At 39.7% G+C, this 26,142-nt stretch overlaps 2 protein-coding genes across 3 annotated transcripts in view; one reads left to right on the forward strand and one right to left on the reverse strand.

Moving 5' to 3' along the window:
- The window catches only part of LOC130556485 (gamma-aminobutyric acid receptor subunit gamma-3), a 187,391-nt gene that overhangs the window by 91,298 nt on the left and 69,951 nt on the right, over nucleotides 1-26,142 (reverse strand). The window lies entirely within an intron of this gene.
- LOC130556486 (uncharacterized) lies at nucleotides 218-1,779 on the forward strand. The gene is made up of 6 exons (XM_057337540.1): nucleotides 218-290; nucleotides 489-593; nucleotides 684-883; nucleotides 1,001-1,165; nucleotides 1,315-1,559; nucleotides 1,679-1,779. The coding sequence occupies exons 1-6, from the start codon at nucleotides 249-251 to the stop codon at nucleotides 1,720-1,722; spliced, it is 801 nt and encodes a 266-aa protein (XP_057193523.1). The 5' UTR covers nucleotides 218-248; the 3' UTR covers nucleotides 1,723-1,779.

A 26,142-nucleotide genomic window follows, 5' to 3' on the forward strand; every position in this document is an offset into this window, starting at 1 on the left:
GTGATGGAGAAGGAAGGTTTCATCCAGACTGTAGACAAGCTTACATCTGAGATAATGCTTGTGGGGATCTGCACAGATGCTCATGCCCAGATTGGTGCTCTTATGAGTAAGTAATAATCTGACATCACATATGAATACATGTACACTAAATATAATGTAAATATAGTGTTAAAAAAATATTTTTTTACCTCTTCATAGACCCAGATAAAGGAAAATACAAGGCCCTTGAAATTCATCACAGTCTTGACATGTGGCATGGCACGAAGAACCTTGCCAAAAAAATTGCAGCAGTAAGTACAGTACATGGCTCATGTTATGTCTCATGTATTAACCATAAAGTAACTTGTCTGTACATCATCTATTTTGAACAGTATGCAGTTAACAAGTTATTTTGAACCATATGCATATTTTTTTTCTTATCCCTGCATAGCCTATGGTTGAGTGCCTATATTTTACAGTAATATCTATTTTTGGTTTCTTTACTCAAGGCAGCAAAGATAAAAGGACAGTCCATCCTTCTCAACTGGTTAAAAGATATTGTGAACCATTTCTGGTGGTGTTGCAAGACAGCCGACACACGTGAACAGTTTATGGTAAGCACTACATATTTTTATATGTCAGTGGGTAATTTTATTTATTGTCATAGTAAGGGCATAGTATTACTGAATGTTTATGGTTTGCAGTCATTATGGGTTGGCATCCTTCACCATGTCTGTGACGTCCATACCTGGACTATGGGAAGTTGTCGGCACGTGAACCTTGAACCTGAAGAAATACAGGGAAAGAAGTGGATCCAGAGAGACTCACAATGCCACAAAGCATTAGTGGCAATAGTCCTCAATAAAAGGTGGCTGAAAGATGTTCACAAATACCTGCGATTCAGGTAAAGTGTGGCTATACTCTTCCATCCCCTGGCATTCCTTAGTAATTAGTAATATGGATGCTTATTTGATAAGGCCATAAATATACATATATATAAGCAATTTAATTGTTTTATCAGATCAACAGCAGACCTAGAGGCATTCCAGAACCACATCCTGATGTATGCCAGCAAGCGCTATGCTTTCAGCCCTCCGGTTTATGAGGCAAGAGTTCTGCTTGCTGCTCTTGACTACAATTTCCACCGGACTCGACCAACAATGAAAACGAAGGAGGGCAAAGAGATGTATGTTTTAAACTTATATAAAATGTACATTTATAGTACTGTATTTAGTCTGTGTTTCATATGCAATTTAATAGGTCTGTATGAAATTTTAAGGTTGTCTATCGTTTTATCAAGCAATTGATATTGATTTTTAATTGTTGTAATTTCAGTTTCAAAAGACTGTACAAGAAAAATGCTAGACGATACAGCATATACGCCTTGAAATCTGAAAAAACGTATGGATACATTTCCGAGTTGCAAGGACGGATTTTGAAAAGCAGACTGACATGTGAAGCGGGGATGCCTAGGAGGCGGAGCCTTCAACCAGATGACCCCAGAAGGCTTGGTTTGGTGCCCCCCTTACCTGCACCAGCCTTATCAGAATTGTTGCAGACACAAGTCAGGAGAGGTCTAGGTAATTTACACATGTTTCTTGCATATGTTGTACCATATTTCGTATCACTGAATGATATTGCATAACACTGAAGGATATGAACATTACAATACATTTTGTAATGCCATTGTCATCAACAGGGTCATTATTCCAAGCAGCACCTGATGTGGAAGGGTCCACATAGGAGATCACCTGAGATCTTTAATAAAGTTGTTACAAATGTACATTTTATGTAAATATGAATAATTATAAACACATGAGCTAATGTAAATGGTCATATCAATGTAAATAAAAGGATTCATACTTGTATAAATAAAGGTTAAAAAATACATCAAAGACAGGTGTAACCATTTATTGCAATCCGATTTTACAACATAACAATACTTCTGAACACGACATAACTATTTTTAAATGACTAAATAAATATATACAAAAATTATAATAAATAACTTACAAACTATGTACATTTGTTTGATGCTGAGGCAGGTTGTTGAGTACTTGTGTGGTACTGTCTGATCACGCTACACAGTAAAATCGCAAGTGTTAAAAAAGGTCAAATTAACAGTCACGGTGTTTATATAATCCACACTTAAGTGTGGATTATATAAACACTGTGAGAGTTAATTTGACCCTTTTTAACACTGGCGATTTTGCTGTGTAGAGGGCCTGGATGGAAATTCATAGCCCAGGAATAAATCCTGTGTAGTGTCCTTGAGGATCAGGGAACTTGTCCCTGATCCTCCAAACACAACAACTGGGGATGACAAGTCGGTTTCCCTGGCCTAAAGCTCCATGTTGCCAATAAATAAAGAGTTACAGATTGACTCTAGTGTAAACGATGAGAAAAACGTCTGCTAAGACTTTCGCGGTTAGATTACACGCCTTGAACAGTGCATTTATTTACAATCAATAGTGTCATGGCTCTGCTTCATTTTGTCATGTTTTTCTTGGTCCTGTAGCAGAGTCATGACAAAGCCTTTGGTTATGTGTGGAGAGAAACATATTATTGTCCTTTTGACAATAATATACGTTCTTTCCAGTGTCTCGTCTCAGTTCCCGCCATCTCGTTTCCTCGTTATCTTTCCCTGAGTGTTTAATTACCCACACCTGCCCCGTGTCGTTATCCTTTGTCTGTCTTCCCTATGTAATACCCTCATGTGTCATTGTCCTGTGTCGGTCATTGTATGTGTATTGTGCCAGTCATTGTTCCTGTGATCCTGTTTATAGAACCCAGTCCTGTCTTAGTAAGTGTTAGTTTAGTTTCTGTCAAAGTATTGTCTAGTTTATTGTTTAGTTAGTCTTGGTCCTGTAACTCGTTGTATTATTTCGTTACTTTTTGTTTACCCCCTCGTGGGTGTTTAGTTTCTGTTTTTTGTTAAAAATAAAGAATTGTCTGTTATCCCATTACGGCCTGCCTGCATTTGGGTTCTTTTCCTGCCACAGTACATGACAGAATGACCGACCCAAATCGAACCCAGCAGGCGGCTCCCAAGGACGGCAAGGCGTCGTCTCCCCGATCCGGCCTGGCCCACTTGCTACTGGGGTTCCGCCAGGGGAGTTATGGGGACCGGGAGTTCGCCAGAGCATTCTCGGCGGTGGCAGAGGCGACCGGGTTCAGTGATGCGGAGTTGAAGACAATCTTCAACTGCTGCCTCACCCGGCGCCTCACACCGTTGGAGAGGAGGCTGCTGGCTCCTCTCGGGTTCGCGGATATGGTCAGGTACGTGGCCAACCGGGATGATCCCGGGAGTGGAGTTCCATTTGGAACTTCCGCTCCACGGTCGAGCGTCCCGGGGGGTCTCGTCCTGGCTGCCGCTGCCCGGGGGGACTCAGTACCCTCTGGCTGGAGCTCCACGGTTCCCGGTTCTCCTGGTGGCGACCGTGGCGAGTGGGGAGGGAAGGACTCGGGGACGACGTCTGGGGGTTCCCCCAACGCTGAACTACCTCCGGTCCCCACGGGTCCGCCAAAGATGGCTGCAGACCCGGCGGTGCGGAAAAGGAGGAAGGAGCGTCACGGGGAAACGTGCTGTCCAGTGCAGCCGGCTACCACTCCGGTGATCCAGCCGGCGTCCAGTCCGGTGATCCAGCCGGCGTTCAGTCCGGTGCAGCCGGCGTTCAGTCCGGTGCAGCCGGCGTTCAGTCCGGTGCAGCCGGCATCCAGTCCGGTGCAGCCGGCGTCCAGTGCGGTGGTGCTGCCGATGTCCTGTCCAGTGTCCAGTCCGGTGCAGCCGGCGTCCAGTCCGGTGCAGCCGGCGTCCAGTCCTGTGTCCAGTCTTTTGTCTAGTCATGTGTCCAGGCCGATGATCCAGCCGGCGTCCAGTCCGGTGGTCCAGCCGGCGTCCAGTCCGGTGGTCCAGCCGGCGTCAAGTCCGGTGCAGCCAGCGTCAAGCCCTGTTCAGCCGGCCTTCCAGCCGGCGTCAAGCCCTGTCCAGCCGGCCTTCCAGCCGGCGTCAAGCCCTGTCCAGCCGGCCTTCCAGCCGGCGTCAAGCCCGGTCCAGCCGGCCTTCCAGCCGGTCCCTAGTCCGGCAGCCAAGCAGGCCCCGGGGAGACCCCGGGTCAAAGACTGTCCCCCCCGGTCTCCTCCTAGTCCCCCAGGACTCCGCGCCTCGAGCGCAGCCGGGGACTGGGACTTCTCCCCACCCCCTGGACTGCCCCCTATGGGCCCTTGTTTGGCCCCCCCCCCTCCCATGTTTGTTATTTTTGATGTCCCACCCTAGTCCTGTTGTTGTTGTGTCTTGTCTGCCCTTGATTTTGTTTTCTTTGTTTTGCCTGGTCCTGTCTGTTTCCCAGTCTGTCTTGTCTCGTCCGTCTACCCCTTGGTGAGCACCTGGAGGTGCTCATTAAAGGGGGGGCTTCTGTCATGGCTCTGCTTCATTTTGTCATGTTTTTCTTGGTCCTGTAGCAGAGTCATGACAAAGCCTTTGGTTATGTGTGGAGAGAAACATATTATTGTCCTTTTGACAATAATATACGTTCTTTCCAGTGTCTCGTCTCGGTTCCCGCCATCTCGTTTCCTCGTTATCTTTCCCTGAGTGTTTAATTACCCACACCTGCCCCGTGTCGTTATCCTTTGTCTGTCTTCCCTATGTAATACCCTCATGTGTCATTGTCCTGTGTCGGTCATTGTATGTGTATTGTGCCAGTCATTGTTCCTGTGATCCTGTTTATAGAACCCAGTCCTGTCTTAGTAAGTGTTAGTTTAGTTTCTGTCAAAGTATTGTCTAGTTTATTGTTTAGTTAGTCTTGGTCCTGTTGCTCGTTGTATTATTTCGTTACTTTTTGTTTACCCCCTCGTGGGTGTTTAGTTTCTGTTTTTTGTTAAAAATAAAGTATTGTCTGTTATCCCCTTACGGCCTGCCTGCATTTGGGTTCTTTTCCTGCCACAGTCCGTGACACAATAGGCTGTAATTTACGAACTACCATGCCAAAAAATGCTATGTAAAATGAGCGAATCAATCACTGACACAATGTTAAACAAGTAACAATAATATTCACTATAGCGATTAGAGTTTAAGTAAATTTAATTTATTAATGTATCTTTGTAAATAATCCTCGTCACTTGACTTGCTAACATTACTCTCTGCTGTCTCAGACGATGACATCTTTGTCCTGTCTCCGTAGCTTGAGCCTGTTGCTCGCCTGATTGCAATTATCAACACCACCGATAATGGCCGCTATCATTTACAGAACTTTTTTGTCCTGTGACGGCAACCGTAGCTTCTCTAAAGGGAGGGGGGTGGCTGAGCTGTAGGTTGCGATTTCCTACATCGCCAATAGTGGCAACTGAAACTTACACACAGAACCTTTAAAGTCTAGAAACGCCCCTGCTGTATGCCTATTACAGGATCTGTGAAAGACTGAAGCTTTCAGAATCATCTAAATTTGAGCGAACACCATAAAGACCCAACATGACTGATACAATAGTGACTGCATGTTAAGAAGCTATTCATATTCTTCTAGATACAAAAATCAGAAACGAAAGACTTTCAAAGCAAAAACTTTGAAAGTAGCTGTACTATTCTTTGCACTTTAGTTCCCCATGTAATTACAAATTCATTTAATTCACCCAATTACACAAAAGTGCCTTATTATGATTATGAGCACAGCTTCAATGATTTTTCCCTTTTTCTTTAAAAATTCTGCCGAGCAAGATGCCGTGTCCTCATTTTAATCCATATCTTTAAGAACATGTAGTATGCCATTTCATGTTCCATAAAACCATCATAAGATATTTGTATTCATGTATTCAACAATATGTAACTTCTGTACCCGGGAAAAAAAGAGAAATAACAATGTGTTCTCAGAAGCCTTGAGTAAACTCTTTAGATTAGTCAGTGAAAAAGTTGTTTCCAACTGAGCTGCAGATCTGTGCTGTGTCCCCTGAGGACAACATGGCCTCTTAGGAACAATTTTAATCCACGGAGAAAGAAGCCAAAGTTAATATAATTAGAAATATTTGCTCCCAATGTTGACAGCATCAGCAAGATTTGTAAGGATTACAGTGTGCAGATATTTTTGCTTGCTAATGTGTTAGCTTTTCTAGTTAGTGTGGCTAAAGATGGTTTAATAACAATTCACTTGGATTAGTCTCCATTTATAAAAAACCCTGCCAAAACTATTTAAATCACGCAGAGGGAGTCCCTCAAAGATGTAGCTCTGCAAGAAAAACAGACACGTTTCATTCTCTTGAGACGATGCTAATGAATGTTTAGCAGCCTCGTGGCCTAATACTGGAACTTGCTGTGCTAATCCTCATTAATATTTTGAGAATTTACCTCCTGGTAAAAAAACTGTAGTTAGGAGACGTCTGTAAAGTGCTCTACATTAAATCTTTATCCAATTAATCTAATAATAATAAAGACCTTCTGAACATTTTGGACTTTAGAAAAAGGTTAATAAAGTCGGTTGGGTGTGATTTGTTTGTGTTTTCATTGCATTGATTCTCAAATTAGACAATACTTTTTAGATATAGAATCTCTTAAAGCAACACTTTGTAGTTTTTCGACCTTAATATAATGTCTCTGAAATTATTTCAGTGGTAGAACAACTCTTAACTGGACGAATTCTACTCCCGCTGCTCATAGCGGCTAAAACCACACTATGTAAATTATGTGTTTAATCTATGGAGTCCTGTGGCTACATGAAGTAACTACAACAAATACAAAAAAGCAATACAAGTTATTCCGAAAGCAGCAACATGAAAGCAGCTACATTATATTTTTCAGTGCAAACTGTAATACATGTATTTTTTTTAAATATATAAGCAGTGGGCCGAGGTGCATTGATGGGTCTCTGTAGGTGACCCTACACAACAATTACACAAATGATCATTAAAAATGACATGAGAACATTTGCATGGAGGGCAAAGAGGTACAGTAATACATCGATCATTCATCACAACACAAGGTCATTTTGATGTTGCAGGTGTCACAGAATCAGTCACACAGCAGGCAACCAAAAATTTGTAAAACTGTCACAACTTCATCAGAAGAAGATTCATCACAAAGGTCAGCAGTGAGCATGTCACACTAAGACTGTCAAATTTACAACAAAATTAATACATTCCTTGCCGCTAAATGGTTAAACTCATGGCCAAAATCCTACAATGGGCACCAAACCGGCACTCAGGTCTGAATCCTCCTAGACACCAAGCAGCTGTGAATAGCTTTGCGAACTCCATGGAAAAAGTTAGTTTTAGGAATTCCCTCTTGAAGAAATTCCTTTCACACACTCTTGTGAACTAAAAAAGTGCTTACGTTGCTTCTTACTTCATGTCATTCCTCTCACCTTCTGCCATCCTCTAACCTGTACCCTCCTCTTTCCCCCCTCCTTTCTCGCTACCCCTCAATTTCTCCCCACTTGTACACACGCTCATTCACATTCTCTGCCTCACTTTCTCCTCTATCCAATACTGTCTCAAGCTTTCACCTTTCCACCTGGAATCATCTTTGTTCCTCTCGCTCTCTTTTTTCCCTCCCTCTCTTCTTTCCATCATTCTGTCCCTCTTGGAATTCAAACTCACCATCTCAGTCAAGTTCTTACCCTGCACTTTAAATCTCAACCCCACCATTTGACATCCTCTTAAAAGACAGAGAGACAGTAAGGATCTCTGGCTCCTCAAAGGCCAAAGGCTTGGTTTTAAAATGGCAGTTTTCGCAGATCATCTTACTCCACTCACACCAAGTGACAGTTAAGTGGATGGCTGACGCATCCACGTTTAAAAAGTTATCTCGACGCATGATTGTTCCGCAGAACTCTGCAGGGTCAACTTGAAACTCAACCGCTTATGCTCGCTGGCAGTCCTACAGGCATTCGCCTCATTATGGACACCCCAGGGTTGCTTTATCGATGGAAGCTATAGTGTTTTCGAGGCTCAATGAAACAGCTAAATAGGTTACGGTTTCGAGCTGGAGGCAAAGCCATAAACTCAATCTAAACATTTGCTGCTTCTTATCTTTTGGATAGCATAGAATTAACCAGTAGTGTGCACACACACAAACTGTATCATACCTCTGTGCTGTGCAGTTAATGTCACAACTCCCCTGAAGCCACATATAAATGAGTTAACACATTTGTTCCGGCATCACAATCCTCCTCTGTATGATGCATTCTGACAAGCTAACATCAGCTATATGAATCTTGCCTATAAGCTCACAGTGTTCTGTTTCTACATAGATATTTATGGAAATGCTAAGAAATGTGTATTATTTGTGTCTTGCCATGGCAAGCATCACTATTGTTATTGCTCAGGGGATTGTTCAAATTTCAAACCTTGAGCTTTAAAATCTGGTACATAACTGCAGAGTTTGTATCGGGCAATTCCCTGCAAATGTCAACCTTGAGGTAACAAAATTTTTAGGTTTTTACCAAAGGTTTTTACCGTAATGATGTCAATATGCATTTTGTTCAGGTTAGTGAATTATCACATCCATAGCGGAATTGTCACATCCATTACGATCCATATTCCTCATAAATGGCCACATGAAAATGAATAACAATTTTGGGGTCTATAAAGAGCCATCTCTTCCCAATTTGTTGGGTATTATCACTTCTGGTTTGTGCATTTTAATTCACATAAATCCTACAAAGTATGTCGTCTCACAAAAAACGTGGCCAAAAAAGCAAATGTAAGGAGGGCAATTCCAGCGTTATGGACGTGACATTTTGTGTTATGGATCTGACATATAAACGGTCAGAAAATGTATTCGTTAAAAATGCACTAACCCATTTGTTTATATTTTACATAACCCTGTTTGATAGTCTAAACATCTATGCACAAGTTTTCTATTTTAAAAAAGGGAAATATACGTGTTATGGATGTGATAAAAAGGGCAATAACACCCAGCAAATGGGGAAGAGATGGGTTGGTATAGATTAGAACATAAAATAGTTACTTTATTTAAATTTTCATTTGTCCATTCATGAGGAATATGTACCAATCCAGCACTTACCAAACTATTGAAAATCATGCACTAAAAAAATGCTCATGACCTCACATGCGCAGTATTTGAACCACCAAATGTTGACATTTGTGCTACCAGAATAGTAAAAACCTTAGGGGAAAGCTTTCTTTTTTCATGGTAAGGTTGACATTTGCATAAAACTGCCCAGAATTGGAATATCATAGAGAAGTGGAGTTGGGTTGTTTTGGATTCAACCAGTACAGTAAGCCGCAACATAGTAATGCCCTACCAACCACTGAAAACACCATAGCATCTCGGTAGGAAGCACCCCTAACGTTTTGTGCAGAACATTTAATAATCGCTTTCACATTCTTGAACCAAGAAGTGTCTTTTAAAAATGCTTTCATAATGGTGTGAGACAAGCAGAAAGGTCATCCGTAACTCTAAGTGAGAGAGTCGTGTTTTAATTAAAAAGATCTTATCATAAAGGACACCCAAATACCACAAAATGCGCACACCACACATTCACTTATGAGACGGTTGGTCAAGTGATGGCCGGACACAAAGGCAACATGTTTGTTTAGACAATACATTTATCTGGCTTTACAATAGATTATAAATAAACAAAACAAATCCTAATGCTGTTACAGCCTGGCCTGAATACCTTGTTAGCGGTCCATCTGTGCTAAACAAGAATAATTAAATTCGTAATTAACTTTTCTCTGGAATGCAATGAACAAGCACAGAATTTCATCCACAGAGGTATGTTCTAGTCCTGCTTCTTACCTTCCCATCATGCCCTGTGCTCTTTGATAGTTTCCGGTAATAAACTGATTTACTAGGGAAGCAGATTACGTCCGAAAGGCACTCGTTCCCTGCTGTACCACATTGTTCGGGAGGAAATTAAATAGAAGAATGGCACTGACCACCAAAATTGAGCGTGTTTAATCTGAAATGAAATTGGGGGCATGTAAGGTTAACCAGACGACAGCACATGCACAGACTTTGCTGTCGTAAAAAGCGGCCTCCTGTGACCGGGAGCCACACTGGGGGTTCATTATAGAGTCTTAAAATATTCCTGTGACTTGTGTTTGTTTCCAACTTTTGCTTGAAGAAAATAGCTTTTAAGATTCGAAGTTTGAAGCCATGCATGCGTGCTATTATATTTTAGTTCGTTTCGGTCTTTGCTGTGCAAAGGGGAAGCCGAGAGGATTTTTGTGACTTTGCATAGATGGGGAGAAAGTGTTTTGAAAGCTTAAGCGACAGTTTTTTAGCTCCAAGATGCAATGCTAGCAGGTGAGCTAACTTTGACTGAAATGTAGCCTACTTAATATAAACAACTTAATTCAACAACATTTTTTAGAAATTTCTTAATTAAGTATTGTTTGTGTTAAATGTTCATAATTTTTTAGATTTAGAAGAGTTTGTTATATTTTTGAGTTTTGTGATTATTGTTCAGAAGAGTAGTTAGCCTTTGCTTAGGTAGTGGAAAGTTACATTTTAAAACTTGAATTAAACTTGAAGCTCTGTTAACTTAATACAGTATCTTCTTGGAGAGGGTAAATGGACATTTTATGTCACATTAATACAAAATATGAGCTTGGAATTTTAAATTAAGAAATGAAACATGTTTGTTTAATGAACATGAATTGGGCAACATAGATGAAGTATGCAACCTGCAACTAATGTACATACTGTAATGTTAATCTAACAGATTGTTTTCAGTGCAGAAAGCAGGAAATACAAAAAACTTAGTTAGTAAATTAGATCATCAGATAACAGAGTGCTTTGGAAATTGCTGTCGCTCAATTCAGCTCGCATATCTTGTTCCACTTTGTTCGTAACTTGGTGAAATGCAAAGCTGGATGCTTTGACGTGTTTATGTACTGTTTACATAGCCTAAAATACTAGTCAAATTTGAATTGTAATGTAAGGTACTCAACATATTGTTTACAGAACTGTGAGAAAAATCATATTAGTGCTGTTCCAGTATGCTGCATGTCACAGCCGAAACACAGATATGCTCTTGTTTGTGTGATATTGCTTAGATATATCACATATACTGTATAAGAAGGAATATTAAGAACAGAAAGTATTTCAAAGATATAACAACAAAACATTTTTCAAGATTTGTATTTTCTATCGGTCACCAATTTGCAAGTCTTTTGGATTTGAACAACTCCCATTTATAGGCTAAATATTTTGTAAATGTTTCTCGCAAGAATATCGAATTCAACTTCACAAATTCAAGCCTTAGTTGGATCTCCTTATCAAATGGAGGGTGATCATGCGCCACATCCTATGTCATAAAGTACTACTGCAACTGAGACTCTTTCCAAATGAAACCACTGCCTGTAAAACTTCATTCCCGTTTTGTTGAACAGCTACAGTAGAGTGGAGTTTTAAAAGTCTCAGAAGTGAAATAAAGTTCTAGTATTTACATTGTTTGTAAGAAGACGAGATTTGAGACTTGCCAACAGCTCTGGGATGTTTTCTTTCTATCTGATCATGTACGCTACTGTCATTCTGTTGTTTGAGAGCTTCTGATACTAAATATCTAGTTTTCTCTTATCAGCTTCTTGTCGCTCTGCAGGCTGAATCACAGACTTTGCTAACTTTGCTTAGAGAAAGTTTCTGGAGCAATAATGCTGAATCAGCCATCTCCATCCTAGTCTTCTGGGAAGATCCACATGGGAGACTCCTCGTGACCTTCACACTAAATGTACTGAAATAGCCAGATATGAAAATTATTCAATGTATGCATTTTTTCTTCTGCATAATAGAGTGGTGTCTATATAAATCCCTTGCTTGAGATAAAATGAACGCCGGAGTCCGGAGAGCGATGCTTCTATTTCATTTCCTCTGCATTTTGCGTACACGGTTCTGGATTAATGACCCACTTTCTCCAGTAAACTTGAGTGATTTTCCTCCCAAACTCACCTTGCTTGTTTAGGTATTTTCGGAGCACTACTTAAAAAGCAGTTTTGATGATTTACTAAGCATATGGGCAGAGCTAGCCCTCCCTTCAAGCGAACTAAGCAGCTGCTTAGGGCTCCGCCACCACTAGGGGTGCCCAAAGAGCACATGAAATTACAGCTTTTTTGTGATTTATTCACAACACCCTTTCTCACGCAGGGCCGTACCCACAATTTTTTCTGTAGTTTGTGTTAAAATTTGTGAAATTACTGACTAAACGCAACATAATAAATAAGTGAGGTGGCAATGCATTTATTCTACACACCTGCATATAACTAGAACATACTTAAATGCATTTTGCTCATCGTTTTGAAGCTCAAGAATTACATCTCTGTTGCCTTGGCATCAGTATGCATGTGGGAGTTAAAAGAGGCCGGTGATAGATAATAGACGGTTGGATTTGTAAGGAAAAATGTCTTGTGCGATCACTGAGCCAATTTGTCAGGCGAAAAAGTGCAGAAAGACCACAAGAGTGATGAAATGCTCCCATAGTGATCAATACACTGTGATAAGAGGGGTATCTATATAGAGACCAGCTTCAGCTCTTCTAGTCATATATCAGTGAAGATACAGGTTGGTTTTGTCTATTGGTGAAGCTGAGTAAAACAACGGATGTGTAGGCGTACAGTAAATAAACCTGTCTGATAGGCTACAACACAAAACGCTGAGGCACAGATAATTAATAAAAGTAATTATTCACTGACCTTGGAAAGCAATAATCATTGGATGATTTACGGTGTAATGAAGTGAACTGAATTGTGATGAGTTTTGAAGGCTTGTTGAGTACTGAAACATTCCTGTGCTCATAGAAAGATTATGGCGTTTTGTTAAGCACTCTTCATGTTCAGAATTATTGTTAGCTGCAATTTGCATCCCATGTTTGTATTATTATTAAAAAAATAAAAGAGTCAATGCATTTCCAGGGGTGATCTATAAGTAGATATATTTTTTCCAAACTACTGGGCCATATTGGTATTTACTGCAAAATAAATTAGTACTGTTAGTGTTTCAGTTAGTAACTTTCATCCAATGATTTGGTCTTTTTTAAATATGTAATTATCATAATTGATGAGCACCTAAATGTTTGTTTATTATTGTTATTGTCATAATGTTAATGCAGCGTTTCCCACAGGATTTTGACAGACTTGTGGCGCTTGTGACGTCACACACTAATTAGCATATTTGTGACGTCATCGCGTCGTGTTTGCGTCGTGTTAAGTGTTAGCACTTGATATCTGTTTTTCTTCTACTCTCTGATCTGTCACGTTATACTGTATTTTACAACTGAATGCCACCAGCAGTCACTTTAACTGCTGCTAAAATCCTGATTTATAAACGCAACATCATCGGACAAAATCACAATACAGTACATCTACATTGAAGACCAGCTATATGCTGTTTTCCCTTTCTCGACTCGAATGTGTTGCTGTATTACGAACGCTTCTTTGATTTTAAATGCAAGTGACAGTTAAATACACTTCATAGAGCTAACTACACGCACGGATGAGAGGCTGAGGGCTCGCACACACACGGAGCTCATCGGAAGAGAAGTGCATGCGAACACGGAAAAGGAGGAGCAGACGGCACGCGCCACTCACACCAAACCAGTCAGGAAAGACAAGAGAGAAGATGCGGAAGTGCTGCTTATCCACTAGTTAATCGATCTAACATACAGTCATTATCACGGATGGAAAAAAAAATACAACATGTGACGCCAAATGTACTTGGGCGGCCATTAATATACCTGGGTGGACCGCCCAAGTTAATGCATTGCATGGGAAACGCGGTAATGATGTAAAACGTTAGCATAATTTTTTTTGTAGTTTCCATTTAATTACATTAGAATTCACCCTATTCGGCTCGGGACCACCATTAATGGGAATGAGACTGATTTTGACAATTTGTGGTCCCCCTTCTTTTGTAGTCTCCTTCAGAATATATAAAAGTTTGTTTTTTACAAAAAGAAAGGTTTTTTACAAAAAAGGTTTAAAAAATACTGTATGCTTAAATTGGAAATTCTAATGTTTTTTTATTTGCTGCTGGAAGGTACATTTTGTGTATGTCTATTTAGCACTGTATGTAATGTGCATATCTCATGTTGTTGGGGGGTTGTTCTGTTGTTGTGTGGTTTGTTTTTTTGTTTTTCTGTGAAAACAATTAAAAGTTATTGCATAAAAAATTATTCACCCTACTATCAGAGCAAGGGCGGACTGACCAGTAGGACATTCTGTCAAAGTCCAGAAAGGCCGTCCCACCGACGGCCATCTGGTGTATCGGAAATTTTCCCGGTGGGCCGCTAATGTATGGGGCCAGAATGGACGCTTGGGCCAGACAGACGGACGCTATTAACGCGAATGCATGCAACACGAAGAATGACCTGCGGTGCGCTTGCGGCTTTCTGAAAAGTTGAGATTTTTTCATCTCGATGCGGCGCCGACGCGCCTGAAAAAAAAGACGCGTCGCTCCCTATTTCCACGCGCCTGCCGCGCGTCTACATTTAAAATAACGAATATACGTGCGGAAAAGACGCAAAATGTGAATCGGGCCTTAAAGTTCTTTACAGGCAATTTGGGTGCAGTGGAACAGCCATGCAAATAACACCCCAATTTAACAATAAACACCATAAATGCATATAACAACCAAAAAATACAATATAAAAATGTTCTTTAAGAGTATTTAACAATCTGACCGCATGAAGAACAAACAAATATTTGTTTCAATTATCATCAATTTTTGACAGATCTTGATGGCAGACTAATGAACTCTGGGTACAAGAAATGATCACTGTCTTGAAGCACAGCTGGAGATTGATTTAAAACATCACTGTTAAACACGACTGACAGGCTATGTCGTTCGTTATTATTTTCCCTCTATTTTTCACAATCCTGTTTAGTGTGTTTTTGTATTTCACACCTCACATTAAGATTAAGTATATTGTCCTTTAGTCCAGTGGCTTTCAAACTTTTCAGATCAAGTACCACCTTTAATAAAATTTGTTGTTCCAAGTACCACCTAATGACCGCCATAGAAAATCATATGAATAAACACTCCAATTAATAGTAGAGCTGTGAATCTTTATCTTTACACCTCGTCCTCCAATTCTTATCTATTATTAATAATACAAACGCTTTTTTATTTACCAGCTGTTTTCAAACTAAGCAACACATTTTTTCCCATGTTTATCAAGTTAGTTCATTAGTAATAGTGGACACAAACACTTTTCTGTAGTGCACTGTAAACAGGGCTCTGTAAATGACTCTTAAGGGGGATTTATTAACTTTGAGGGGACTTGCAGAAAGACTACAAACCTATATTAAAGACAAACAATGTGGAAAGAATATTTAACACAGAAGATAAAGAAATATACTTATAACTAAACATCAAGAGAACAGCTGTATATAACAAACAGACACTTTCACTTTACTGCAGCGGCTCTTGTCAAAGCGGCGCATCAAAACTAAATCGCAATGTACGCTTCATTGATTTAACCTCAAGTACATACAGACGCATGTTGAATTAGCACTTAACAGCATTAACAACAAAAGCTTTAAACAGCGGTTCAAGTTTAGAAATACATAAGAAGCTCATCAGATGAGAGAGTGAGAGACGCACAAGCGTATGTCTGCTCTCGCTCTGTGTTTGAGCTGCCTGTTACATCGACCAAAGACAAATAATAATTAATTCAACTATATTAAAATTGCACATAGGCTGAGATATTCCATATTTATCTATTATGTGTTAAACATTTGAAATTGTATTTAAAACACGAAATGTAAATTAAAACATAGTTTAAAATTTTCTGTCGCGTCACGTCTCTTTAAGTACCATTAGTGGTACGCCTACCACAGTTTCAGAACAACTGCTTTTGTCTATTTCTGTTTACATCAGTCACACCTAATCATCTCTTAATGTCTTTTAAGAGATCAGTCATTAAAATCACTGTTATACTCATGCAGAAGGTAAAAGCGAGAAAGACACATGTAAGATTCTGACATGCTCTATTAATTAATATCAAGGATATCCAAAATGAAAGATCTCTCTTTGGATAAAAGCATCTCCATAATGAATACATGTAAATGTGAATGCTACATTCAACTTTACCAAAGCCAGGACTCTACAAAAGCACAGATAGAAGCGCAAAAACAGCAAAACAAATATTTGGTAATATAAATCAACCCTGTTTAAAAACAAACAAACATAAAGACAAAAAAAGATCCGTGGCACAGGTGGTGGTACCCCTGGTTTCCCATGTATAAGTATCTGGGGTTTGACCCCTCTCCCTCACCCTAATAAACCGCAACATTATAACCACTATGTAACCATGTATTTCTTAAAATAAGAGAACATTACTGAGACTTTACGGTTTAAATTAAACCGTCTCCATTTCATATATTTCAAGGAGTAAATCCTGTAAAGAACACATTTTTTGTGTTCGGCCAGCTTGAGGCAGCCTCCCATAATACATCACAAAGCTATCACTCTTGAATCAGGTTGGCTGACTGTTCAACCGTATTAAAGCGAGAACTAAATAAATTTTTCGGCTGATGCAATAGGATTCCATCACTTCTGCGAGCTGAAGATGAAGTAGTTCAACCCCTCCCCGCCGCCTGAACGCTGCGGAGGGCGTAGGTGTTGCTCCGGTGCAGCAAACAGATCTGATCCGGCCCCCCCCCCCCCCCCCCGGTAAGCTTCGGGAAGGATCAAAATCGCTCTTGGTTAACTCGTTTAGAGTGGCGTGTTCTCCATCCTTCATGTTATGACAGGCCTTCCTCATCCTTTTCTCCTCCTCCTCTAAGCATAGAAAGAGGCAGTTTGGGAGGAATGTGCTTTCCTCAGCGATTCCTGCAGCGAGTTTCTTGTGCGGGAAGTTTGGGGAGCAACTTTTTCAGTGTTAATTAACTTATTATCACAGTTAATAATTGGAAAGGCGATTACATTTTGACACAAACTGTGCATTTCTTTTACGCCTTTATTTGCTTTGAGTTATTGAGTTCACTTCAGTTTTGTGTTGTTTCAGTACAGCATATTCTTTAACAAAGACTACAATGGTTTTGTATTGTTTAATTTGAGCTCTCTCTATATTGGAAAATTTGAATTGCGTTTTATACAGAAAGAGAGTGCGGTTCCATATGAGTGCAGCATTTTTTCAATGCTAATTCTATGGTCAATTAATGATTAATGCATGTTTAATGAAGAGTTTGCTATCGGTAATGCGTTCCTGATAAGCGCTTAATTTGGCATATCATGTTCAAAATCATTAATGCATCCAAACTAAACCTGACTTCTGTTTGTCCTCCAAGACTTGAATGATTGGTTTCTGTTATTCAAAAGCACATTTATACGTAGCGCTTGCATATATCTGAATGTACAGTTATACTACAAAACGGCCAAATGACTGGGAAAGAGTTTGAGCCCATAAACATCAGCTGCTCTGTGCTAGATCTCGGGTATAATAGCAAAGCAAATTCTGCAACTCTGTCAAAAGCAAAAGATGGATAATAGCTGCAATCTGCCATCTTTTGTTGTGATCAGTCCGAAAAACAAAATCAAGGATTGCAAAGTTGACCCCAATGGAGGTAAAAGTTCAAGAGCTGAACACTGGACAACGCCAGAAAATTCTTTACATTATGTTGGTTGCCCTGCTGAAAAAATTGTAGAACCTTTCCCAAAACACAATAGATGCAAATGGGAATCAATAGAACACCCATAATAACATTTAGAGACATTTAAGACATAAAGACATTTTATAAAAATTGTGTAACAGAAAAATGTGTGGTTCATAATGGTATTTTAATGGAAACCACTAGAATTTATGTAATTCTATTTTTTTTAGCAGGGTGGGTTTATGTAGAAATAGTATATCAAAAAATAAATGACTTTATAGCTGGGTTTTCACATGGATCATTCACAAATGTGCATTGAAAGTTGCCAGCTGATAAAACCTTTGCTTTAGGGACTGTATACATATACCATCTAAGGCTAAATGTAGCTCTTTACTGGCTGACAGACAGTGATTAACAAACCCAGCAAGTCCCCCCAGCTGTCACTGGCTATTGAAATCTTGCTTCCAATAAATCTTTCACAGTGCTCTTGATTACATATAGAGGCGAACTCTATGCGTGGTGGTGCTCATGCGTTGTCGTTCTGGGACGGTTGAGTAGGCTTGGGGGGATCAGATTCAAGGGACGAGGAGGACGCTGGCATTTGTTGTTCGCCGCTTTTTCGTTCAAAACATGCTTCTCCGTTTATATACTTTAATGTTTTTAACAGTTTTATAGTTATTTGTCTTTTTCACAGACTGTTACTAACCTCAAGGACGAGGACTTTCTAAACTTTTGTATGGTTTATTGCTGATGATGCTGTGGCTGGCGTTTTTGCTGTTTCGCCATTTCTTAATTTTTCTACAATTGAACGTTATAGTTGAACATTGAAGACTGTCTTCTTACCTATTGTTCACTTAATGCTCCAACATTGGCTGACTATAGCGCTGCTTTAGCAAGCCTAGGCATACTCTTCAGCGACTTGGCATGAGGCTCAAGTATTCTATCTCACAGCTGCTGAATCTCTCACAAATAAATCATCCTTTATACAAGCAGCACTGGTCGGGGCGGTGGCCTAGCTGTAATATATCGACATGCCTTGGATTTGTTCACCCTCCCTCTGCCCATTTTGCCCTCATTTGATTGTCAAGTGTAAATCTCCTTTCCCCATGACAATACTTCTTATTTATCACCCCCCCAAACAAAACCCAGCTTTTATCTCAGAGATGTATGATCTACTTACAACACTCTGCACTACATATGTTAAAGTGTGTTATAAATAAAATGAATTATTATTATACTCACTACAAAAACTAGACTACACCACTGCTCCAACCCATTCCTCAAATACGACAAACACGAGTGTTTACTCAATTAGCGCCTCTCCCAGCTGCAGGCAAAACTATCGCCTATACCTTCATTATAAAATGTAAATTTTGGGGTCTTATTTTGCAATAATAGCATGTGTTGTGGTTTGACTTTCATTTCAAAATGTCATGAAAACTGAATTTACATTAAGGTGGGCGTACACGGAGGGATTTTTGCTGTCGTACGAGCTCGCGACGAGCTTTGCTGTCGTTTATGCTCGTATGGTCGCGGCTTGCATTGTGTGAGAAGAATTACGAGCCGAGCATGTTACGAGCACCTCAGAACTCCCGATAATTTTCAAACATGTTTCAAATAACATGTTTCAAAATAAAATGTTTAAAAACTACAAATATTCCAAGTGTACCGAGGTCAAACGATTGATTTGTATGAGGAACAGACACGAAAGCGATCACCATCTGCTGTCTTCCGGTTTCTACTGTGTTTCCGCACATTCAAATCTGGCGCCACGTTGCGTAAGCCTTAATAGTGAAATATCATTGGCTTTCGTCTGTCTCGTGACAAACAGTGTCATTGCGTCGACAAGTGGTTAGGGTTAGGGTAAGGGGTGGGGTTAGATGCTCTTAAAATATCTTTGAATACATAAACATTTATTAAACCATTAATACTTTTACAAATGCAAAAATAAATGCGTCTTTATCTGTCTGCACTAGTGTTAATTTTGTCAGCTATTTTTCATTTTAGTCCCACGACGAATACACTTTTTAGTTTTTGTCTTATTTAGTCATCCTTGTCCTGTTTTTGTTTAGTCCAGTTTAGTCGACTAAATATCTATGCATTTTCATCTTGTTTTAGTCAATACAAATTTAATCACATTTTCGTCATGCTGTATAATGGTTAAAATGATAAAAATTGGTATTTTGCTAAAAAATATGATCACAGTGATTGTTGTCGCAATATTAGTATCTATTATACCAATAAGCACAAATCTGTCACGACTGGCATGGGAAGAACCCAAATGCAGGCAGGTATGGATTGAAGGGGTTAACAGACGACTTTATTATAAACAAAACAAAAAACCCACAAAGGGGGAAAAACCGACACTAACAGAATAAATAATACACAAACTTTGACAGGAAAAAATAAACTGGACTGGACTAAACTAACATAACACTTGACTAAACATAACTTGACAAACTAAACTAAACACTTGACTAAACATAACTTGACAAACTAAACTAAACACTAAGACTTGTCTGGGTTCTTTAAACAGCAAAACAGGATCACAGGAACATTGACAGGCACGATACACATACAACCTAAGAGCACAGGACAATGAAACAAGAGGGCATTAAATAGGGCAAGACAAACGAGGGATAATGACACAGGGCAGGTGAGAAACATTAGACACGGCAGGGAAGCAATACATGAAACGAGAGGGGCGGGGCCAATGACGAGACACGAGAAAGCACATGAGAAGTAAGAACGTAAACAACTCATGGCTTTCTCACATAGAACCTAAGGACTCCATCCCGATCCTGCCACATGACTAGAAATACAGAACCAAGAATGCAGGACCGTGACACAAATCAATGCAAAAATATTGCTCATAGTTTATTCAACTTCATCTAGCTTCATCTAAGAAGTATTTTTGATAAGGTTTGATAATTCATTGACACCCAACCTCTCCCTTTAGTTCTCCCGCAAATTACTAGCATCTTCCTGATGCCCGCAAAATATTGACAATTCCCCGGAAACAACGCGTCTGACCGTGAAGGAGAACCATCAGAACATAGTCACGAACGGACAGTTTTCGCGAGGTGGGATGTCTTTATTCAGCAACCACAATCGCAAACAAACAATGTAGTGGAGATCAACGCGGCTCGAGCAGCTCATGAGAGAACACAGACCGGCTGGAGATCGCTAAACTCTTGTTTATTGACTTGAGATTCTCAATGGCGCTTCCACAGTGAGAGCATTGGCGTGTGGTTGCCAGATTGCAAAAATGAGGTTACCTGCTGGCAGAAAACGTATACTTTTTTAACCTTTCATCCCTGTTTGGGGGATCTGAACTCCTGTTATCTAGCGACCGCAAACATGACCGCTCATACAGCAGAGGCTCGCACAAAAACCTGTAATATTTATCTTCTATTCTAAAGACTAAAAAGAGTTTTTAGATAAGTTTTTATTTTTATTACTACATTTTTGTCTCATAATTTTTCACAGTTGTTGTTTAAAGGCGGGGTAACCGATTTCCGAATTACGCTTTAGACAACTGAGTCAGGCCGAGTACCAAAACAACCTTTTAGCCAACCTGCAGTAAGGTGCACAGGGCACAGGACGCACATTAGACGAGCAGAGTGCTGACGAAAGCTAAAGATGGGTGTAGGGGTGTGTTTGTTTTGGTGATTTGAACATCAACAACGGCTAAGAGAAATCGGACACCCCGCCTTTAATGGCCTTACTTTTCATCTCGTCATCATCTCGTCTTCGTCCTGGAAAAAAAATTGTTAACGAAATGAACACTAGTCTGCACAAAACTGCACATGGGGTCGATTTCATAACAATCACTAGAGTGCGCTTAAATTTAAAATGTGAACTTTTGTCATAATAAGCTACGTGCACAAACTACCTTTTGAGTCGTTTTTATTTAAAGGACAGGTTTGCTTTAGATATCTCTAAGACATATTGTAACACACCACTGACAGATGAACGATGCCACTTGTGAACTGAGGTGGAACAGAAGGTTTTAATGAAAATAGGTTATTCCAACAGAAGGTAAACAGGGTAACATACACGGAAACACCGGGTCTGAACTAGTGAACACAAAATTACAACTAGACCTGACAATCACTGGGACAAAACACACGGGTTAAATAGTGTCCAGGGTGATGGGAATCAGGTGCGGGTGTAATCCAGGGGTTAAATGGGTGCAAAGGATTATGGGGCGTGTAGTCCATGGTGCTAAAATCGGGCGGAAGGCACTGATGCGGGGGCCGTGGCTGGCAGCAGCGGAGAGCTCGTTACACATCTGACATCATATGACACTGATCTAGCAATGTGTGGGATTATATGTTCATTCAGCACATTTCAACCTATTTTCAACTATTATTGAAAGATGGGGTGCTGCCATTTTGACACCAAATGTAACTTATATCATTCTAATATTCATTCTAATGTTGAATATTTATGGATGATGCTACAGTGTATGCAACACCTGGAATAAAATAAACAGCTAGGTACACATTTATAAACCCTTCATATTTGTAACTATAGGGTAGCTTTGAATAATTATCACTGCTGTAAGCCTTAAATAAATAAACACAACAAACTAATGTGTCTGTTTGGTTAACTACTGAAGTATTCAGAAGCAACAGCTTGCTGACCTTGTTGTCTTCATCTTACTGGTGATATTCAGCTTTCAATGAATGTCTGGTATTTCATGGAAAATGGTTGTCGCATTAACTCTTGGAAAGCATTTTGACGAATGACAGTGTGAAGTTCACCGGAATGTTTTTAATACTTCTCTTAAGATGGTAAAGTGCTGACATCAAGTATCATGCAACTTAAGTTACCACCATAATCGATTATAAAGCATATGCGAATACTATGTTTGTGCTTTGCATTATGGCATGGAGGTTGATACTTATTTTCTATGCAAATACTGGAATCCAGAGATACTAACATCGAAATTAAAACCAGCACCAAAATTATTCATGATTAAAGTATACTGACCCTTTGACATTCAGCTGGATTCTCAAGGAAATCCAATTTTCTAGAGATAATGATTATAACAGCGTAAGCAGATGGCAGTTGCTGTATTTATAAGCAATCATCTATATTTTGGGGCAAAGGAAATTAAGATCATTGTTTTTGTCAGACAATGAGTAGGAGGCTGGTATCATCTTTGAAAAACGCTGCTGTTTGAGGCTAAATCTGGTCTGAAGATATGACTGCATTGTGCCTCATCACCGACACATAATTATCCTAACATTGAAAGAGATGAAAAGATATAAGAAATAGGCTAAATAAAAGAGCAAAACAAACACAGCGATTTAGAACTAAGTGATTTGTTTCCATACATCACATGATGTTGACAAGAAAACAATCTTCTTAATAGGAGAATTCATGCTGGCATTCCATTTAACCATAAATTGACTCACAGGCGGTGATGACTTTATCCCGTTTTTCGCTTTGTTTTAATTTTTTTCAGAATAAGATTCTGAAATATTAAACAGAAATATGTCCAGTGTTGAAAACTAAAACCAACTTTAAGGTAATATTACGTTTTCAATATGTAATTCTAGGTTATAAAAATACAAACAGTATATTTTTTTCTTTTGATAAACTCAAAATCAATTGTTATAAGTTGACATAGGATTTATGTTTGGAATATTTTAAAGTAAAATCAAAAGCTAAAAAATATTGCTTGCAAAAGTATTCAACCCGTGTGCGGTGAAAGCTTCCCATTTACACAAATTAATGAAATTGCCCTTACAAGGACACATTTATTTTATCATTGGCATCCACCTGTGAATTATTATAGTTTATATTTCAGTAATATGACAAAACAGTTGACTGGTCTGATTACTTTTGCAAGGCACTGTATGTCTCATAAATAATAGGGTGTCCTTTTTGTTTTTTAATGTAAATGTATCTGTTATATTGCAGATATATTGTCAGATACAATGTCATTTTTTCAGTAGCATACATTAGTAAACTCGGCACAAGGGCCACTTGACAACTTCAAATTATGGTTAGCTTGTTCTGTAGCTTGGCAAGGTTCAAGGTTCAAATAGCTCCTCAAAACTGTGCACTGCAGACAGACCAGAGGTTGCGCTAGACTTTTTCATTGTCGTCATTTTGAAGGAAAGGCTCATAAAAATCCATCAAAATCTATTTTTACCTGTCACTACCTATTGTACACCCGGCGCAATGCGGCACAAGGCGCAGCGCAAGTGTTTTTGCTAGTTTCCGCCTGCTGCAGTTCTCATTTTCCCGTCCTGCGTCGCGTTGTTTAAATAGCAAATGCATTTGCGCTCATTTGTGTGCCCATGGGCGTGTTGGTCTAAAAAAGATGTGCACTCAGGCGAATTGTTGGCGCGATGTTATTTTGAGGAACTGAAAATAGACTGAATATTTTTTTTGTTTAAAAAAAGAGCGCATTAGTAGAAAATGCGCCTCTGGGTGGGTCGACATACAACGCGCTTTCACTTTAGGCTACTTATTACACAGAGGCAGGGCTCTCGAGTGCGACCTTATTTTTCAATGGTGCGACTAAAAAAAATCTGAGGTCGCACCGGTGCGACCAACCGTTCGAGGAAGAAAAAAAGTCCCCGCGACTCTGAAAGTCTTCCTGTGATTCAACAACAAACACACATTAGGCCCATATCGTGGTCTAAACCAATCAGAGATAGTGAAGGGCCAGATTTTCCTGTACGTGTGTGTACCAGATGTCGCGTTAACTGAAATTTATCTGTCATTGACAGATTTTTTTTACCAGTGACAGAAAAATCTGAAGGCCGTCCGTCCGTCATTTTGACGGATTACAATGAGGGCAATTTGTAACTCCCCGTTTCCCTTCATTAGGGCGTGATATGCTCGCGAAGGGACATGCGTGTTTTCAGCTGTCATTGTTACTGACTAGACATATGTGATGCGATCTGGGAAAACCTGTCGGATGTCGCGCTGGGACGTGGGAAAGACAGTTCACCTATCAAAGTAAACTACATAACATGAAGAATGAAGGAGTATCAATGCACATTTCCCACCAGTCCTGTGTAAACTACGGCATGCAAAGTTTTTTATACAATGTTTTCGTGAGATGACAGAGCTCCCCGTCTGCAGCACCGGGAGTTATCCGATCGCAAAACAAACGATCAAAAGTCCAGACACTATGCACATGATAAACAACGTAAAACTTGCTTCATTGCTTATTAGTTGTTGTCCATAATGTTTGCTAGTTTCCTTGTGTAGTGAATGATAATGGCAGAGCTCTCGTTCTTTAAGTGTGCCCGCACCATTTTCCTTACTTTCGTTTTATTCAAACAGTTTTGTAAAGTATTTTTATAGACTTCAACGCTAGGAAATATTTTTTTTATTAAATTGTTCAAGTAAGTCTTTTACTACTCTAAAGTGACTTTTACTTGTGATACTGGACTGTTGTGCATTTATTTTCATCACTTAACTTTAAACCCGTTTTCCTCCATATTCCGTACCTGAAAATCCTAGCGCTTCAGCCTAGTCTTGTGGCAGGATCGTGACAGATCCCTTATGTTTAGTGTGAGAAAGTCATGGGGTGTTTACCATTAACATTCCATGTGCTTTCTAGTGTCTCGTCATTGGCCTCGCCCCTCTCATTTCCTGTATTGTTTCCCTGCCGTGTCTTATGTTCCTCACCTGCCCCTCCTTTCTTATGCGCATTTTCAAAACATAAATAGTTGGATAGAAAGCCCCACAAAAATTGCCAATTCCGTTACTGTTCCACATCCCACTAACTTGCCGGATCTGCAAGGCCCCCTTGTTCCAGCACCTCAGAATTTACAATTTAAGCACCAGCAACACTGTATGTCTCATGAAGCATTTATTCATATTTACATAGACATTCTAAAAGTTCATGGCCACAAACACTAAATGTTACACGTGTCAGAATAAGTTTCCAGTGAGGAGGGTGAATCGGCCAACTGCTGTAGTGATTAGTGCTTTGGGTTTGAGATAGGCAGGTTGGTGGTTTGAAATCCCGGCCCCCATCTTTTTTTCCCCCTCGTTGAGCACAGGGGAACCTCACCTGACAGCATCATTCATAGTCGTCATAATACGTTTTCCTGCTTTGAAAGATTCAATGAAATGAGCATTAAACTCTAAGAACCTACTTGTATTGGTTTTAAAAAGTAAGTCAGCGGTGCAAGTGTGAGACAAGCAGGGACTTTCTATCTCATGGAACACAGCTGGAACAGTATGTGACAAGACAATTCTCAGCTTTGGATACCATTCCCCCAGCAAAGTTCAAAAGCACTCTGTAATTAATTATGGCAATAACTATTTTATTTTGATAATGAACAGGCTGTCATGTTGCTGCAAGGTGAAATATTGTGTGTGCACACCAGCGCAATCGCTTGAGCTTTTACTTATAACGGCAGGAACAACTCGAAAAAACTCCGGGAATATTTATGGTCAAACAGATAAGACTGCGTATGTATGTCATTCGAAAGGAATGCTGCACACTTGGACTAAAAACAAAACTTTGCGCTTTTTGAAAAATAGAGAAAATTTACAGGATGTGCTCTGTCATCTCCTTTCCTTGATCTCATTTGTGGAGCGCTGCGCCTCACAAACTGAACCAATTTCAGCAGCATATTG

Source organism: Triplophysa rosa, linkage group LG7 (assembly GCF_024868665.1).
Source record: "Triplophysa rosa linkage group LG7, Trosa_1v2, whole genome shotgun sequence".
Taxonomy (NCBI): Eukaryota; Metazoa; Chordata; class Actinopteri; order Cypriniformes; family Nemacheilidae; genus Triplophysa; species Triplophysa rosa.